An 18,985-nucleotide genomic window follows, 5' to 3' on the forward strand; every position below is an offset into this window, starting at 1 on the left:
TTCTCAAAAAGCTACAGTGACTATTATAAAATTATTATTATTTTTTTAAAATCAGATCGCTAAAAAATAATGAAAAAACACAGATTTTAGCGATAGTTTTTGAAAAAACTGTCAAAGCTCAGTTTACCCAAACAAATGAAACTGACACACCAAATGTACACTAAACTTCAGTTTCTGTGTATATGTTCTTCTTTTTTTTGGTGTTATTACATAAAAGTAGAGTGCAGGTATAGATATGTAAATACGGGAAAATGTTGGGTGGTATTTATGTAAATGCCCCTGCTAAAAATTAAGGAAGACAGAAAGTTAACTTCAGAGTTTGTGACCCGACTCACATGGCAAGTTCAGTTTGTATCGGCTCACCGTTGGTGAGCAGAACCTCTTTCGTCTCGAACAGGCGCGCTTCAAGCTTCAATTAGTAACTCTCGCGCGCAGAATCCTGCGCAGAGATCAAACGAAACCCTAATGCCGAGATAAGATTCCTTTCCCCTTTCCCTCTTTTCACTCCACAGTAAACCCTGTCTCTCTCTCTCTTACTATCTCTACTGGAAGGGATCGGGAGCTTGAGAAAAGAAGACTGGGAGTCGTCGCTGTGAGACCCCCGGCCATTGATAAGTTAGGGTAAGTTTTTCAGTTTTTCTCCTCCTTTTTCTGCTGGATTTGCTCTGTTCTGCGGATTTTTAATGAAGGCAAGCATGGGATCATTAGTGCTCTCTGTTTGTAGAAGTTTGTCAGATGGATGAATCATGAGATTCTTGCTGTATTGCCATGAAGAAGAACTTCAATAGAGCAGAAGTCCTTTCTTCCTCTCTTGCATTTTAGTATCATTGCTATTTCTGATTCTGCTTAGTTTCTTAAAAAAAATTATGTCGATCTGTGATCCGAGTTTTGCAGATTTCAGTTGGTTTTCGTTTGTTTTGTTTAGTTTCATGTTGTTTTATTTTATTTTATCTTCATTTTTTTTCCATTATCCATTTTCTTCCTGGTTTCCATAAATGCCATAAATGCTTCCGGTACCTTGGAGCTGAAACCTAGTTTTCTTTCTTAACGTTTTAGCAAAAATTCTCTGTTTATGGAACTTTTTTTTTTCAGCGTCATGTGAAGCTAGTCTTGAATGAATCAATAAAATCACATTAAATAGATTATTTTCTAGTAAATTATAGGGGCATTTACATACATACCACCCAATTCCTATGTATTTACATATCTAAGACCTGAACTTCTCTTTTTTACATTCTTACCTTTCATATACTTTTCATGCATAGGTAAGGTGTTATGCATGTAATTACCCCTAAAATTTACTTGAAAATAATCTATTTAATGTGGGGAGGGAGGGAGATTCACATTAAATATATTATTTTCAAGTAAATTTTAGGGGCATTTACATACATACCACCAAATTACTATCTATTTACATAAAGCCCCTTACTTTGTTGGGTTTCTACATATCAACCACCCAAAATTTTAAATATAACAGATTGACCGCCCAAAAACGACCCTAAACTTTAAATATAATGGATTGATCACTTCCGTTTCAAAAGGAAATAAAATTTTGGGTGGTTGAGATGTAAATTTTAAGTTTAGGTGGGTTTTGGGCGGTTATGTAAAAGCCCCTCACTTTTTATGTATATACCACTCATCTCCTTTTCATGCATAGTTAAGGTGGTATGCATGTAAAAATCTAAGTTTTGGTGTTAGATATGTAAATACACAGGAATTGAGTGGTATGTTTGTAAATCTTCCTAAATTTAAATTTAACTTGAGCTAAATTAATAACAATTAAAAAAGAAACCATGCTAGAATCTGGACAAACTTTAATCTCTTTTCTTATTCCAAAAAACATTACTTTGCCCTTTATTTCCAGGATTACACCCTCTATCCCCATTCATCATTAATTTATAAATATTAAACAATATTTTTTTAGGGAAAATTTACATACATGCCACACAATGCTTATTTATTTACATATTTAATGCCCAAAATTTGATATTTACATGTATAACATCTTATTGCATAAACCTATGCATGAAAAGGATCATTTTTCTTTTGCAAAGATGGTGATGGTGGCATTTTTTTATGTGAGGTGAAGGATTTCAGTGATATGCATGCAAATATGATTGCTCAGGTGTTAGATGGGTAAATACCTGAGAATTGAGGTATGTATGTAAATTCTCCTTTTTTTTAACATTTTCTTAGAACTTAAGCTAGAAATTTCAACCATTAATTTCATTACATGCTGGAAGGTTGATCTTGGCATTTTATAAAGTACGAGTACCAGAAGTTTAGTAAGGTTAGGTAAATAGAAAATAGATTATTTTCAAGTTTATTAAATAGATTATTTTCAAGTAAATTTTAGGGGCATTTACATACATATCACCAAAATACTATGTATTTACATAAAGCCCCTTACTTTGTTGGGTTTCTACATATCAACCACCCAAAATTTTAAATATAACAGATTGACCGCCCAAAAACGACCCTAAACTTTAAATATAATGGATTGATCACTTCCGTTTCAAAAGGAAATAAAATTTTGGGTGGTTGAGATGTAAATTTTAAGTTTAGGTGGGTTTTGGGTGGTTATGTAAAAGCCCCTCACTTTTTATGTATATACCACTCATCTCCTTTTCATGCATAGTTAAGGTGGTATGCATGTAAAAATCTAAGTTTTGGTGTTAGATATGTAAATACATAGGAATTGAGTGGTATGTATGTAAATCTTCCTAAATTTAAATTTAACTTGAGCTAAATTAATAATAATAAAAAAAGAAACCATGCTAGAATCTGGACAAACTTTAGCTTTATCTTTATAATCTCTTTTCTAATTCCAAAAAACATTTCTTTGCCCTTTATTTCCAGGATTACACTCTCTATCCCCATTCATCATTAATTTATAAATATTAAACAATATTTTTTTTTAGGGAAAATTTACATACATGCCACACAATTCTTATTTATTTACATATTTAACCCCCAAAATTTGATATTTACACCTATAACATCTTATTGCATAAACCTATGCATGAAAAGGATCATTTTTCTTTTGCAAAGATGGTGATGGTGGCATTTTTTTATGTGAGGTGAAGGATTTCAGTGATATGCATGCAAATATGATTGCTCAGGTGTTAGATGGGTAAATACCTGAGAATTGAGGTATTTATGTAAATTCACCTTTTTTTTAACATTTTCTTAGAACTTAAGCTAGACATTTCAACCATTAATTTCATTACATGCTGGAAGGTTGATCTTGGCATTTTATAAAGTACGGGTACCAGAAGTTTAGTAAGGTTAGGTGAATAGAAAATTAGAGAGTTGGTGCATAATCTCTGTACTTTTCTATTACTATATAGTAGGCAGAACAAGGAAAATGAAGTAACATTATTATTTTTTTTTTGGAAGATTTACATACATACCACTCAATTCCTATGTATTTACATTTCTAACACCTATACTTTATCTTTTTACATACATGCCATATCGGGTGGCATAAATGTAAAAAAATGCTATGCATGTAAATGCAACACTTTGCTGAAAGACATCTATTTTTTTATTCTCTCTCTCGCTGGACTCTGAATTTTGAACTATTTGTTGTTGTTTCTGCAGTTTGGGAGGAACCTCATCAGTTGACAGTGAGATAACATGCTGGCATCCAAAACAAAGTCTTTCTCCACTCCATCTCTGCGATTCTTCTAAATTTTCAATATATTTAAATTTATGTCCAATATGTCCTTTATTATTTTCTCTAATTTTCTTTTGATCTCTGTTGTTGGGGGTATAAAAATATATATATGAGATGGAAATTAAAGAAAATTCATTTAGTGCTAACATCTTGTAGAGTAGGCCATGTTTTTTTCATGGGATGATTACATGCAGACCATCCGAACATTGATATTTGCAAATTAACCACACACGATTTGTTTTTGTGCTACCGAATCGATGTATTTATGGGTGCCATGATCAAACTTTGAGAATTTGATAAAAATGAAAAATATGGATTGGGGTTTTACTATGAATTTTGATATTTGAGTGAGAATTTGAAAAATGGATGAAAGAGGGTGTCGAGTCGATGTAATTGCTCCTATTTTTTAGAAATGTTAGATTAATGTAGCATATTTTGATGTAGATGGGCTTGGATCTCAGGACTTTGGAAATAACTAAGCTAGTTGTCACATGTAATGCAAAACATACTGATGAGCGCTTTTATGTTATAGGTGTTATGCTTATGAGTCATGCATCATTTAATCTTTGGAATTTTATATACATACCACACAATTTTTATGTATTTACATATCTAACACCCAAAGGTCGATATTTACACTGGGATTAGAATGATCTCATGGAAATAATCGAGGGACTATTTTTGGCACTACGCTCTTCAAATTATGGATGACATTGAATCTACATTTTTCTTCAAACCATTTCTTTTCATTAAAGCATCCAGTGGAAGCAGTGTTTACTCTAATGTTTCATTTGTGTTACCTCATATGTTTTCTTTAAGGGGCATTTACATGAATACCACTCAATTTATATTTATTTACATATCTAACACTTAAACTTCACTTTCAACATTTATGCCATATCACATAAAAAATATCACCATTATTACTTTTAAAAACTGAAGGACACCTTTTCATGCACAGTTAAAGTGATATGCATGTAAAAAAATTGAAGTAATAGGTGTTAGATATGCAAATACATAAGAATTGAGTGGTATGTTTATAAATCTTTCTTTTTTGTAATCTGGAATAGTTCTTTGTTAGTCTGATTTTACTGCTAAATAAGGAAAGTGATCTTTTTTTAAGCTCAAGGAAACGCAAGGTTAAGCCTTCATACACTTAAACAATTTCATCATGGAATTTAAATAACTAAAAATTTTTTACCATAATTTGAGTTGATTATTTATGCCTAATCTTATTTAATCATTGTTCATATTATAACCCAATTGGGTGCTTGAATCAGGAATGGGTCATCAAAAGTTCCTGTTAAGACATCTCCAACCACGCCTAAATCATCTCGAGCATCTAAAACATCTCGATCTGAAATTGACCCAGCCGCTTCGAAGATCACACCTTCAAATTCCTCGACCGAGAGAAGCCCAAAGATTATCGATCGCCGGTCGCCTAAAAGCCCAGACATTGAGGTATGGCAAACACAAATTTCTGTTGCTGAGATGCTGCTATTCATGATAAAATAAAGGAACATTTACATATAGCACAATTTGATATTTACATTTATGTTACTTCGGTGTTATAAATTTATGCATTTATATGTATATTTTACTTTAAAAAAGCTAGTAAATATGGTATTTTTGACGTGATGTTAAGCATATGAGTGCGACATACCTAAATATCAAAATTTAGATGTTGGATGTGTAAATACATAAGTATATATGTAATTCCTGTAAAATTTATCTACAAAGAGAAAATCTTGCAATAATAATTCAAAATTGAAGATCTAGTTTTTTATGAATTTGTTAAACTGAATTCCACCCATTTTCCTATCAATGATAATATTCATAGAAACCACACAATCTTATCTATTTACATCACCAACCACCCATGTCACCATCACATAAAAAATATATGCATTTCACTTTAGAAAAGTTAATATTAGTGATATTTTTTATGTAATGTTAAAGATTTGAGTGCTAATATGAAAACTTAGATGTTAGATATGTAAATATCTAAGAATTATGTGGTGTATTCATATATGTAACTCCCTCTAAAATTTATCAACAAAGAGATTAACAAATGATAGCTAGATGAGATGAATTAAAATATAAGTAGGTATTGACCTAAATGTGAAGATTCTGCCTTAAAATTAAAAAAATAATATGCATAAAAAAGAGTATCACGTGATATATACAACTGGCTTGTGGTGATATAAAATAAAAGTAGCCGTTAGAATTGTTATAGTAGAGCTGAGATCATGCATTTTAAAGTACAAATTTGGTTAACATGCAAGCATGAATTTAGGAGACAAAGGCATCTAGAAACCCCCAAGGAGCCATTTGGGATCACTTTTTTTTTTTATTTTCTAATTTTTTGTTTTTATTTTGTTTTGTTTTGTTTTGATTTGAAACAAAACATGTTTGATTAAGATATGATTGTTTTTGAAAACATTCAAAACACTTAAAAGATGTTCAAAGTGTTTTCAAAATAATGTTTTTTTTTTTGTTTGTAGAAATAAAAAATAAAGGCATGTAAAAAATTTGCTAAACAAATATGTTTTACACATTTACCCCACTATTCTTATGGATTTACTTATCTAACACCTGAACTTCAATATTTACATTAATAATACTCAAGTATTTAATATCACACAGAAAAAAAAAATCATTTTATTAACTTTTTAAAAGTCATGCATCTTTTTTATGCATAGATTTGTAACACCAAGATGTTATAAATGCAAAATATCAATCTTTAGGGGTTAGATATGTAAATCCATAAGAATTGCGTATGTAAATTTCCCATAGGAAATTTGACAATGCAAGCCGAGTAGGCCTAATCACAATAATTGAATTAAAATTCTATGCTCCAATCCAGTTGGAGAATTTTAATCCGAGCGTTAAAACCATTTTCAACTTCGTTTTATGGTGGGCAAAGTCATCAAGCAACTAACATTAGACTTTATTGAATAAAGCCAAATAATGAAGATCCTACGAATGAGATGTAGTAGACTCTATCCATTACCCATTATAGCTTGATGTATTAGGGTCGGTTTGATGATTACCAGAATTTATAGGGTGTATTTGATAAACAATATTGTTCTCCAAACATCTGTTTACATGCACTTTCATCCGTTTAGGATTGCAGTTCATTAAAATTATGGGCATTTACATAGTTCAAAAGTCTCATGTATTTACATATCTCTCCCCTAAACTTTCATTTTAGTTCAAAATTTTCATATTTACGTATCAATTAAAGCTTTAATATCATATTAAAAATAGCACCTTTACGACTTTTAAAAAGTGAAATACATATTTTTATGCATAGATTTCAAGCAGCAAAATGCTATGTATGTAAAAATGAAAGTTGAGATGTGAGACATGTAAATACATAAGAATTATGTGCTACCCATGTAAGTTTTCCTTGAATAAACTCCTTAAACCATTTTGCTTCCAGAAGAGACGACTAAGCAGATCAAGTGAGCTAAAATCCGAGTTCGCTCTGCTTCAAGAGGAACTGAAGAAGATGAAGGAACATCTGAGCTCATCTGAATCATCAAAGCAGCAGCTACAGCAGGAAGCTGATGAAGCCGAGAGAAAGCTCATCGCCAAGTCGGAAAAATTTGAGGAATCACAGTTACAGTTGTTGGTGCTTTCCACTGCTGAAGAAAATCGACTCGAGGAACTTCGTGAGGTCTCCCAGGAACGGGATAAGGCATGGCAGAAAGAGCTCGAGGCCCTCCAGAAACAGCACTCAGTCGTCTCAACCGCCCTCTCGGCCACCATGAATGAGATTCAGATGCTCAAGCAGCAGCTCAATGTTTCGAAATCAGAAGCAGCTCATGCTGACAAGTCTGAAACGATGAAATGTGAACTCGAAACCTTGAAGGAAGAAATGGCAGACACTCTGTCCGTCATTGAGGAACTTAAAACTCAGTACAGGGAGAGAGAGTTGGCTGAAGAAGCAGCAAAATTTACTGTTTCTGAAACCCAGAAACAGTTAGAAATCTCTAATGCTACCATCATGACTCTTCATGCTGATAATTCCGATCTATTCGAGTCCATGAACTCTCTAACATCCAAGCTCGAAGAATCTAAAATTCGAATTGGCGCTCTTGAAGAAATCATAACAGAATATCAGAAAGTTGAAGAAGATGATCGAGTCGAAAAAACAAATCCTTCGTGCAAGCTCGAATCTGAAGCTTCAAAATTCGAATTGAAGCAGTTGGAATCCGCTCTTAAATTTGTCGAAGCGAAGCGACACGACGAGCAAATTCGAACGAAAGTTCAAATCCAGTCTGCATATGAAGCTGCTGAGCTTACAAAGTTCAATGCGAGGTTGAGAGAATCAGAACTAGAATCAACCACAGAGAAAGCAAAAATTGAACTTTCGGAGTTGAAAGAACGATTGATCGATATGCAAAGGGAAGTCAGCCGAATATTGGGGATGAACAAGGAGCTGAAAGAGGAAATGAAGAATGGTGAGTCTAACCGAGTCGAGACTGAGTTGAAGCTGATAAAGGCTACAATAGAAGTTACAGAGCTGGAAGCAAACCTCTTGGAGAAGAACACAGCTCTCCAAGCCATATTGGAAGAAAATGAAACACTGAATTCAGAGCTCACCAAGAGAGAAAGTGAACATCAAGTTAAATATAATGCAGCCATTGTTGATGCTCAGAAAGCATGGGCTGCAGAGAAGGAAGCACTGAAAAGAACAGATCTTGAAGAAGAAGCAGCAGAAAAGAGCAGCAAGAGGGCAGTGAAGGTTTTAGAGCAGCTGGAAGAAGCTAAGGCTGTGAACTTGGGAATAGAAGCTGAGCTGAAGAGGCTTAAGGTGCATTCAGATCAATGGAGGAAGGCAGCCGAAGCTGCTTCAGAAATTCTCATGCCTGGAAACAATGGAAGATTGGCTGAGGATTCTGAGAACTACTCCATCTCTGGTAAGCTGACGAACCCGCCTTTTTCCGACGAGTTTGATGATGATTTGCCGGAGAAGAAGAGCAGCAGTGTGGTGAGGAAGCTTGGAGGATTATGGAAGAAGAGCTCAAAGTGAGTTTCTTAAAATCCTAAAACTTTTGCAGAACTTCCAGCAATTCAGGGATTTGGGAACTTTTGGCTCTATCCCATTTCTATGGAACTAAGGAAATTTGACCTTGGCTGTACTGAAAATATTAAGGTATGAATATTTTGTACTCAGAGGGGAGAAAATGGCCATTTTTACACTGAAAACAGCCATGGATATTTGTCCTATTTCAATTTTTATTAATGTGCAAGGCCTTTTTTTGTTTTACTCACATACTTGAGAATGTTTGCTGTGGTCTGACATTTACATCCATACCACCTAATTCCAATGTATTTATACATCTAACACCTAAAAGTATCATTTTTTAAACTTTTAAGAACTAAAGCTCACCTTTTCATGCACAGGTAAGATGATGTGTATGTAAAAAAATTAAATTTTACATGTTAGATACCTAAATATATAGGAATCAAGTGGTATGTAAATCTTTGATGTGTTCTGAAATGAACTAGTTGAACTTGAGCCAAGACTGTCTTTTAGGTCGAATCTGTTGTCGGTTTTAGGTTTCGGTGTTAAATATGTAAATGCAAAAGAATGGGGGCGGTATTTATGTAAATCTTCCAACCTAACCAACTACACTTGTGTCCAACTACATCCCAAATATCTTCTCAACCTCTTCTTCCTCGCCACCTTCTTCATCCTCTCTGCATCCCCCAATCTACCTGCACTAGCCATTACCCTACCCAGAAGGCATAATCTCCCACCACTCGCCGGCTCGAGCTCACCCAAACGCCTCGCAGCAATCTCCGAAAGCCCGACATCACCATGGATTTCACAGGCCCCGAGCATTGCTCCCCAAACGAACGAATCCGGCTCCATCGGCATCTCATTAATCAAATCATGAGCCTCCAAAAGCTTACCAGCTCTCCCAAGAAGATCCACCATGGAAGCATAATGCTCCATTCTGGGAACAATCTGGTGATTTTCTTGCATAAATCTGAACAAATATTTCCCCAACTTCACCTTTCCGCCATGGCTGCAAGCTGTTAAGACAGCCGTGAAGGTTAGATGATCAGGTAAAAAGCCATAGATTTTCATCTGGTAGAACAGTTTTATAGCTTTTTCACAGCGGCCATGATTTGCGTGAGCGAAAATCATGGAGTTGAAGGAAACCGTGTTCTTCACGGGCATTTCATCGAACACCCTGTCGGCGTCGGATATGACCCCGCACTTAGAGTACATATCGATCAGCGAACTGCTGACGAATAAATCTCGTTCGAAACCGCTAACAATGGCGTATCCATGAATCTCTTTACCTCTCCTCAGATCCATCACATTAGCCGAAGCTGGTAGCAAACTGCTAATCGTGGCGGAGCTCGGCCGAACTCCGGCGACCGCCACCATTCGCCGGAAAAACACAAAACCCTTTCTGTAATTGAAATTGCGAACTAAACCGGAAATAATCGACGTCCAAGAGACCACATCAGCTTCAATTCCGCTAAATCTCATCGAATCAAAAAGCTTCAGAGCGTTCTGTTCATCGCCGGATTGCGCATACCCAGAAATCAGAGAATTCCAAGTAAACAAATCAGGTTTCGGACCCCTAGATTGCATCTCTCGGAACAACAACATACCTTCTTCGATCAATCCCCGCGAAGCGTATCCCGAGATGATGGAGTTCCAGACGACCGAATCTCTGATCGGCGCTTCGTCGAACGCGCGCCGTGCGTCGGCGTGACGGCCGGATTTGACGTAGAAATCGATCAGGGAGCTGGAGATGAAGGGATCGGAGGTTAGTGAGGATCGGATTGAAGAGCTGTGGAGGGATCTGCCGGTTATGGAATCGGAGAGATTGGAGGCTGAGCGGAGGAGGGTGGGGAGGATGAAGCGGTTGGGGGGGAAGCCTTCTGTTTGCATTTGGCGGAAGAGGAGGAGGGTTTCTTCGTGGGAATTCCGGCGAGAGGAGCGGCTGATATTGGCGATCCATCGCCGGAGATCGGAGCTGCGCATCGCCGGGAGTAGCTTCCCGGTTCGGTTGAGGGGTTTAAAAATTCCATTTTTTTGGTTGATTAGTATGTTCTTGTGCTTTGATTAATAGGAAGTTTTATATAAATATCATATTCAAATTTATGATTTCATGATTTTATTTTGTCTAAAATGGCAGGGCAAGATTTAGCCTACATTCAAGTTAAATTTCGCTCTAAATTTGTTACGAGATAGCCCCCAAGCGATAAATTTTAAATTTTACGAATATAATAATTTATTTATGTTCGAAAACATTTATTTTTTTTTGGGATAAGTAAATGCAGATCATTAATATTTACAAATTAATCAGTGATTTAATTGAACAATCGAACAATGTATTTATGTCTGTCATGATCAAATTATTGAAAATTTATTAAAAATGAAAAATGTGGATTGAATTTTTATCATGAATTTTGATTTTGAGTGAGAATAAGGTAGTTGATTTGTAAATAACAAGATTTTTATGGTCTTCATGTAATTGTTCTTTTTTTCTAAAAAGAAATTAAAATAATGATATTTTTAATATGATAACATATAAAAATTTTGGATAATATAAATTTAAACACTAAATTTTAAATATAAGATTGGAAATGTTTATTTGTATATCAAAGAAGGCGCATAACATATTTGAAAAAAAAAAAAAAAAAAACTCCATTTTATTTTTTCTTTATTTTTATTAATATTTAATAAGATTTACATAGAACTTCTCAATTCTTACTTATTTACATATCTACTCCCAAAACTTCAATTTTTACACACACACGTATATGATGAAATCGATATTTGGTCCAGTGGGCACCAAATATCGATTGAAAACCCTGGTGTGCTTGCTTCTTATTCGAAGAGTCCGCACGGAATTCGAACCCCCGACTCGAGGGACTTACGTCAGAGGTCACACCAATACGCCAGATCATTCGCGCCACACACAGATATATATATATATATATTATTTTACATATTCATGATAAAAATATATTTTACTTCTTAAAAGCTAAAATAAAGGATATTCGTTATATAACATGAGAAATTTGAGTGAATTTATATATAAAAGAAGAAAATTGAGGTTATTTATGCAAATAGATAAGAATTGGTTGGTATATTTGCAAAAATATAAAAATCCCGCTTTTATCTTCCGTTCCACTATCCTCAGTCGGAGCTTACTACAAATCTACTCATCTTCTTTCTTTATTCCTAAAATTGTCTCCCCCTCTCCCCCTCACAACCAGCCCTAGAAATCAGCTAAAAGAGCTAACAAAGATCGAAGCAGACGATGAAGGGCCCTAATAACCTCATCGGAGCCATTAATTTCCTCACTTTCTTGGCCTCGATCCCGATTCTCGGCGGCGGGATTTGGCTCAGCAGTCGCGCGAACAGCACCGAGTGCCTTCGTTTCCTCCAATGGCCCATCATCGTCATCGGAATCACCATCATGGTGATCTCTCTAATGGGCTTCATCGGCGCCTGCTATCGCCAGACCTGGCTCCTCCAGCTCTACCTCGTCGTCATGTTCCTCGTCCTCGCAGCCCTAATCGGCTTCATCGTCTTCGCTTTCGCCGTCACCGATCGAGGCCACGGCCAGGTTATCGTCAACCGCGCCTTTCCGGAGTACCAGCTCTCGGATTACTCCGGCTGGCTTAAAAATAGGGTTAGTGATCCCAAGTACTGGTCTAAGATCAGTTCCTGCCTTCGAGACTCTCATGCTTGCTCTGGAATGCGCCGGCGAGTTCGAGATACGGCGACGGGGATGATCTATCCGGAGCCTCCCGATATGTTCTATCAGCGACAGCTTTCCCCCATTGAGGTCAGTGGATTTCTCTCCGCTTCCTTTCTTTCCTCTTTCTGATTTTTTATGAATCTTGGTATTCCATTTTGGTTTGAGATTGCTGTGAATTGGTTTTCTGATGTTTGGTGGAATCTTTACCTCTGTTATATTGTTCGTCTTCTTCCCTGCGTTTAATCAGATAACAAGTTAGCTGATGCTAGCAAATGCATAGCTGTTTCCATGTCTCTTGTTAAGATTATTCAATGAATCTGTAGATGAAATGAAGATTTACATACATTTAACTCAATTTTTATGTATTTACATATATATCACCTAAAACTTCAATTTTTCACATTCACATGTCCTTATGTATGCGTTAGAAGGTGTGTTTTGCTTTTTGAAAGTTAAAACTAGTTGTTTTATTTTTTATGTGATATGTAAGATTTTGGTGTGTATAGATGTAAAAAGCAAAGTTTAGGTGTTAATATGTAAAAACATAGGAATTAAGTGGTATATACGAATCGTTTACCTATAGATCTACCCGTCTCTTATTCCAAAACCTGAGTTTGAGATTGAGGGTGAACCGCTTAATTTCTAACTGTTTGATGTGGGACTAAACTTAAAATTTCATGTCTTTTAACAATATATTCACTCATTTGAGAGCTCTCCACATATATCATCCCTATCTCTCAAATGGAAATAAGTTGGGCAACATATACTATTGATCAAACATATTTTTATCCTAAAAACTTAAACTTATGAATAGAAGTCAACTAGTTGATATTTTCTACATCAACATATTTTCGACTTTCTAATATATCTATGTATATGTAATGAGAGAGTGAGAGAGAGTAGTAGGATTCCTTTTGTTCTTGTTTACCTTCTAAGTTATTTGTATTATTTTACTTCACAAAAAATTAAAAAAAAAACCATAGTTGCATTGCATCACTTAGTTATGAGACTCTTCTATGACCTTAGCTCAAGAAAATTCCTAAGCTAATGATTGTTATTGTGATTATTATTTATCTGTATTTGTACTGTGTTAGAATTAATAATGGTATTAAATTAGTAGATATAATAATAATAATAATTGGGCAATAATTTTGCTTAAACTAAGCTCATAGAAAAATCTCTCTATTTAGTTGACTTCTTATTAAAGATCTAAACGAAGAGAGGCAGAGTTATGGAATAAGGGTGTGTTTGGGATAACGTTTCGGACAGATTTCTGAACTGTGTTTGTGGATCGCGTGTCCATGGATTGCGGTATAAAACGGCGACCCAAATTTCTCAATATCACGGACCGCGCTTGGCGTCCCACATTCGCCCTTCAGAACGTGTTTTCGGATGCGGCTCGACCGCGCTCCTATGGGTGCCCCAACCCCACTCACTGCAACACCCCCACATTATTTGGGGGCATCTGCGTTGCTTACTGCAACGCCTCAATGTCATGCGATGCACTCTCTCGACATATGGGCGCTTTCGAGCTGCTTACGTTGGCGCCCCTACCCCGCTAATTGCAACACTCTCAAAATTGAATTTTTCAAACAGAACTGCTGCTTCTGGAACACAAGTTTTTAAATGTTAGATATTTTACAATAGTTTTTGAACTGAGATTTCATACAGCTACAACCGAAATAAATGCACCCTAAGTTGAAAGAAGCAAAGGTATCTCCTTTGTACACGTGTCTGTTATCGCAAAAGTCAAGCCAAAAGTTCTTTAGTTTTGAGCAGAAAATGGTGTGGAAGAAAAAAGGGAAATGAAAAAAAAAAACAGGAAAATTAAAGATAAATCCTAAAGATAGTAAAAATTTTACCCACTTTCTTTTTCATGAAATAATTATCCTATCAATATAGATTTTTTTTTTTATCATAATATTCTGACCAAACATTCGTAAATATGATTTATAAATAATAAATATTCCCTACTTCTAATTCAATCTTCAGCATCATCACCCATAAAAATATCAACGGGGATTTAGATACTCACCACCCAATTTCTATGTTATGTTACATATCTAACACCTAAATTTTGCCTTTTACATTTACACCACCCATATCATTCATATTACATCAAAAATTTCACTATTTTAACTTTTTAAAAACTGAAATACACCTTATCACGCACAAGTAAGGTAGCATATACCTGAAGCTTAGTTGTTAGACATGTAAATAAATAAAAATTGAGTGGTATGTATGCAAAATCTTCCAAATATTAAATCCCTCAGATCCTGCTCCTTTGTGTCCTTCAAAATGGGAAATATCTTCTATTCTAGCAGACTGAGCTCTTACATAAAGATGTAGAAGTGGAGGACCATTTCCTTTCCCTATATTTTCTTTTCGTGGTTCCCATCTCTTTTGTAGGAATGAGATAAAGCTGAAAGCATATACTGTGAAGTAATTCTAAATGTGGTTCAGAAATTTGAAACTCAAACTTTTTGTCTTCTGAATTTCATCAGAATGTGATTTTTGATCAGTGGAGTAGTTCTTATCAATGACTATAACATTAAAGTTGGGATAGTTACATACATAGCACTCAAAACATTGTTATTTACAAAACTAGCGCTCATGTAAATTTTTTTTTTTGAGCTACTGAACCGATGCATTTATGCATGCCAAAGATCAAACCATTGAGAATTTGATAAAAATGAAAAACATGGGTTGGGGTTCTATCGTGAATTTCAATATTTGAGTGAGAATTTGAAAAATGGTTGAGGGTGATAGATTTGTAAATAACAATGTTTTGAGTGCAATTTATGTAATTGTTCTAAAGTTTAGTTCTCATTCCAGTATCCTTTCAGCGAATCTGTTCTGCTAGTGCCGTGCTTTTAAAACTGGAGTTGATCATGTCATCAACATGCTTTGAAAGATACTTTTAGAACATTTGTTTATGGCCAGTTCCGGATCACTTTTATTTTTTATTTTTTATTTTATTTTATTTTATTTGTGTTTTAAATTGAAACAAAACATGTTTGATGATTTGATTAAGGTATGATTATTTTTAAAAACACTCGAAACAAGTTTCTTTTCATAGATAATTGTTATGTGTGTATAAATTCCAGTTTTATTGTTAGATGTGTAAATACATGAGAGTCGAGTGGTATGCATGCAAATCTTCCAAAATATAAGTGTTTATGCAATTTTTTACAAGCCTTGAAAATCAAATTCTTAAAGAAACAATCTAATTTTCTATTCTCTAACAAACCTTCTTGTTGCAGTCTGGGTGTTGCAAACCGCCAACATCTTGCGGGTATACCTACGTGAACGAGACGATGTGGAACTCTGGTGCGACGACGGTGGTGAACGATGTTGATTGTACCCGATGGAGCAACGATCAACAACAGCTCTGCTACCAGTGCGACTCGTGCAAGGCCGGCCTCTTAGCAACCCTTCGGCATAGCTGGAGGAAGGTCTCGATCATCAACGTTGTCATCCTCATCATCCTTGTAATCGTGTATGTCGTCGCATGTGCTGCATTTAGGAACAACAAGAGAATGGACAACGACGAGGCTTATGGCGAGGCGAGGATGACGAAGTCGCGACCGAGCTGGCTTCGTTTCTAGTTGAGAGAAGTGTCAAAATGATCGCCAGACTTTTTTTATAGAGGCTTGTTTTAGTCCCAGAGTTCATAAAAATATCCAATTTAGTATCCAAACTCTTTTAATGACGACTAATTTGGCATTTTGGACTTAAACGACCTCATATAAATAGTTAGGGGACTATGTTAACACTTTAAAAAACAATATTGTTACATAAATGTGAAAAATTGGTGAAGAATCCTTGTATTTTGTTCATGGTTTTGTTTCTTAGGCTAGAGAGAAGTAGAGGAGGGATGTGTTTGAATGTATATTATTTGTTTAGCATGTTTTGTTATGTTTTGGTTGAACTTTATTTCCCTGTATCTTGTAAATGGAGACATTGCTTCTGCTTGTAGGAGTAGATTTTCTTTTATGCTCTTTAGTTATGATGTGTGTAAAACAAATTATGATATTGTTATTATTGTTATTTTAAGATCACTCATCTATTGAAACCTCCTTCTATACTTAATTGTGGAGGAAAGTTCCACAATAAAGAATAGGTAACAGCCCAAGCGTTCACATATAATTTTTGAGTTTATGATAAATTTTCAGCAGTCGCGCTAAAAAAGTCTTGATTTTTAAGAGTTTAGTTTCATTCTACTTAAAAAGTTTCATAATTTCGCTCATTTAACCAACTGATGTCTTCATCATTTCTCTTAACTCATAATCATTCGTCTGGCAAATAATGCTATCTTCGAATTGATTTATTGTTTTGATGCTATTTGTAATAGCTGGAATTCTAATCCATTAAGATATGTTTTTTTGGCTTTGGCCTAATCATCTCATGGTCTCATGATTTTGTTCCATTGTTGTAATTTTGTGGGAGGTAACTCATCCCATATGAGCTCGCTTTAACTTAGGAGGTTTTGGTGACATTCCAACGGTTAGGCCAAAGGTGGTCTTGAAGTTTTAAGTTTTAAGTTTCGTTCTACTTGGTGTGTTTCACATCGATCAACTTAAAAATTATTTTAATGAGCATTGCCTTGCTATATATATATATATATATATAAATAAATAAATAAATATATATATATATATATATCTATTTATTTAATGATTTAAAATTTAAGAGATGAGATATTAAATTTATTAAACTTTATGAATGTCGTTTTAACAATTTTTGAATTTCATAGAATTTAAGCTAAATCTTGAAGCTTATAGTTGGTGGCTATAATAATGATAGTTGGCCACAGAGACTGTAATTGAAAGCTGTAACAGTGATAATCAGTCATAAACGTCTTTGATGGTTGTTGCACATGCAAACATTGGTCACAAATGCCATAGTTAAAGCTGCAACATCATTAGTTAACCATAAAGGTCATAGTTGGTGATTGCAAAAATGTATTTTGACTACTTAGGTCATAATTAATGACTGCAGTAGTTGGTCATATAAGGTGTTGTTGGTGTTTGCAATAGCTTCAATTGACGACAAAGGCGGTAGTTGGCATTTATAGTAGTAGTTGGTCATATGGGTTGTAGTTAGTGGTTGAACCCATTCTCTAAAAATAGGATAATAGCTTTACACTTAACATTGACCACTACATTTTGGCTACGATGATCATAGCTAGTGATCATTGGTGGGTGGTGGTTTTGGTAGCAAGCAGTGGTGGTAGGTGGACTACAGTGATCATTGCTATGGAGACCAGAAGTTCTTGTTAGGTCTTCAATACTGATATTATATATTACAATTGCATTTAGGCTATCATGTTTACAAGCATTGGTCACTCATGACAAGAGATCATCAGTTGAGATTACTTTGCGGAATTGGCTTCTCCTTCAAGCCAACTCTATTATGGGATAGACTACTGCATTGAGTTTAACGATTCACACTCATCTCGTTTCCAACGGAATGACTTGTACTTGGATAACTTAGTCGTTATTCTTGTCCACTTTTCGACTCGATTGACTTTGGCCCAGTTGACTTGACTCGTCCGATTGGTGGGCCTCACAATCTCTTCGTTAGATCTCGAACTCATCTTCTTAATGCACAATTCTAAAATTTTAAAATTTTATTGAATTGCCCTTAATAAAAGAATTAAAAAAAAAAAGAAAAAAAAAATCAATTAAACTAACTTGCACCCTTAGAATTATAGGTGTGCCCGCAACTTAAAACCAATGGAGGCGCCGCACTACAACTAATAAAAAAAGACGGATGCGACGTACAACCCACGGGCCTCAGTTCGGCCTTCACAGTTCCCATTAGTTGAACAAAGACGCACGTGCCCTAAAAAATATTTGTGATTGAAAAATAATGCGCGGGCCCCACAGATTCCATCCCCCATCCTCCTCTTAATATTTTATTCAAAATATAACTAATTATCTATATAGATTAAAAGACTTACTTACTCGCTATGATGCGAGCCTCAATCTCATATATCAAATCACTCGATCGATTCACACAGCAATCGAATCGCACCCTCGACTTCAGGAGATTCATAACTGACAAAACAGATGCCAACCAAAAAGTCTAGAATCGCATCAGACACACACACATTGGGCTGTCAAAATGGCTCGTTGTTCTCGAACAGCTCGTGTTCGACTCGTTAAGAAGCTCGTGTTCGGCTCGTTATTTTCGTTCGATAAGTTAACGAGCCGAACACGAACTAACATGTGTTCGTTCGTGTTCGACCCGTTTTGGCTCAAAATACTACTCATCAAATTTATATATATATATAAGTAGTATTTTAAAAAAATCTAATTGACTACAGGGCTACAAAGATTTATAATCAATTAAAATATTGATTAAGAAAATAGAATAAAAATTATTAAATCAGATTGAAATGATGTTTTAATATAAATAATAATTTATAAATCTTGCTCAAACATTTATTGTCTTATGGCTACATGATTATAGTCGTTAAAATGACTCTTTGTTCGTGAACAGCTCGTGTTCGGCTCGTTTACACCCCTACACACACACACAGAGAGATATATAT

At 35.1% G+C, this 18,985-nt stretch overlaps 3 protein-coding genes across 4 annotated transcripts; 2 read left to right on the forward strand and 1 right to left on the reverse strand.

Annotated features, from left to right (window-relative positions):
- Positions 1–377: 377 nt before the first annotated feature.
- LOC110023689 (interactor of constitutive active ROPs 2, chloroplastic-like) lies at positions 378–9,038 on the forward strand. Of its 2 annotated transcripts, none has more exons than XM_020723221.1 (4): positions 378–621; positions 3,604–3,659; positions 4,960–5,140; positions 7,125–9,038. In XM_020723221.1, exons 2-4 carry the CDS (start codon positions 3,640–3,642, stop codon positions 8,718–8,720), a joined length of 1,797 nt encoding a protein of 598 aa, XP_020578880.1. In that variant the 5' UTR covers positions 378–621; positions 3,604–3,639; the 3' UTR covers positions 8,721–9,038. The 2 variants fall into 2 exon arrangements, with proteins under 2 accessions (XP_020578880.1, XP_020578881.1); XM_020723222.1 differs by lacking the exon at positions 378–621 and adding an exon at positions 3,084–3,153.
- A 35-nt stretch (positions 9,039–9,073) lies between these two features.
- On the reverse strand, positions 9,074–10,756 carry LOC110023691 (pentatricopeptide repeat-containing protein At5g59600). Its single transcript, XM_020723223.1, has one exon. It carries the CDS (start codon positions 10,695–10,697, stop codon positions 9,321–9,323), a length of 1,377 nt encoding a protein of 458 aa, XP_020578882.1. The 5' UTR covers positions 10,698–10,756; the 3' UTR covers positions 9,074–9,320.
- Positions 10,757–11,914: 1,158 nt separating this feature from the next.
- On the forward strand, positions 11,915–16,423 carry LOC110023667 (tetraspanin-3-like). The gene is made up of 2 exons (XM_020723189.1): positions 11,915–12,513; positions 15,690–16,423. The coding sequence occupies exons 1-2, from the start codon at positions 11,983–11,985 to the stop codon at positions 16,032–16,034; spliced, it is 876 nt and encodes a 291-aa protein (XP_020578848.1). The 5' UTR covers positions 11,915–11,982; the 3' UTR covers positions 16,035–16,423.
- Positions 16,424–18,985: the final 2,562 nt, after the last annotated feature.

Source organism: Phalaenopsis equestris, unplaced genomic scaffold (genome assembly GCF_001263595.1).
Source record: "Phalaenopsis equestris unplaced genomic scaffold, ASM126359v1 Scaffold000226, whole genome shotgun sequence".
NCBI lineage: Eukaryota > Viridiplantae > Streptophyta > Magnoliopsida > Asparagales > Orchidaceae > Phalaenopsis > Phalaenopsis equestris.

Bases quoted from the DNA above. Each gene is read 5' to 3' on its own strand.
- LOC110023689 (XM_020723221.1), top strand. From the start codon at position 3,640: ATGCTGGCATCCAAAACAAA. The intron at 3,660-4,959 runs GTCTTTCTCCAC...TGCTTGAATCAG, and splicing joins ATGCTGGCATCCAAAACAAA to GAATGGGTCATCAAAAGTTC. The intron at 5,141-7,124 runs GTATGGCAAACA...TTTTGCTTCCAG, and splicing joins CTAAAAGCCCAGACATTGAG to AAGAGACGACTAAGCAGATC.
- LOC110023667 (XM_020723189.1), top strand. From the start codon at position 11,983: ATGAAGGGCCCTAATAACCTCATCGGAGCCATTAATTTCCTCACTTTC. The intron at 12,514-15,689 runs GTCAGTGGATTT...TTCTTGTTGCAG, and splicing joins GACAGCTTTCCCCCATTGAG to TCTGGGTGTTGCAAACCGCC.
- LOC110023691 (XM_020723223.1), bottom strand. From the start codon at position 10,697: ATGCGCAGCTCCGATCTCCGGCGATGGATCGCCAATATCAGCCGCTCC.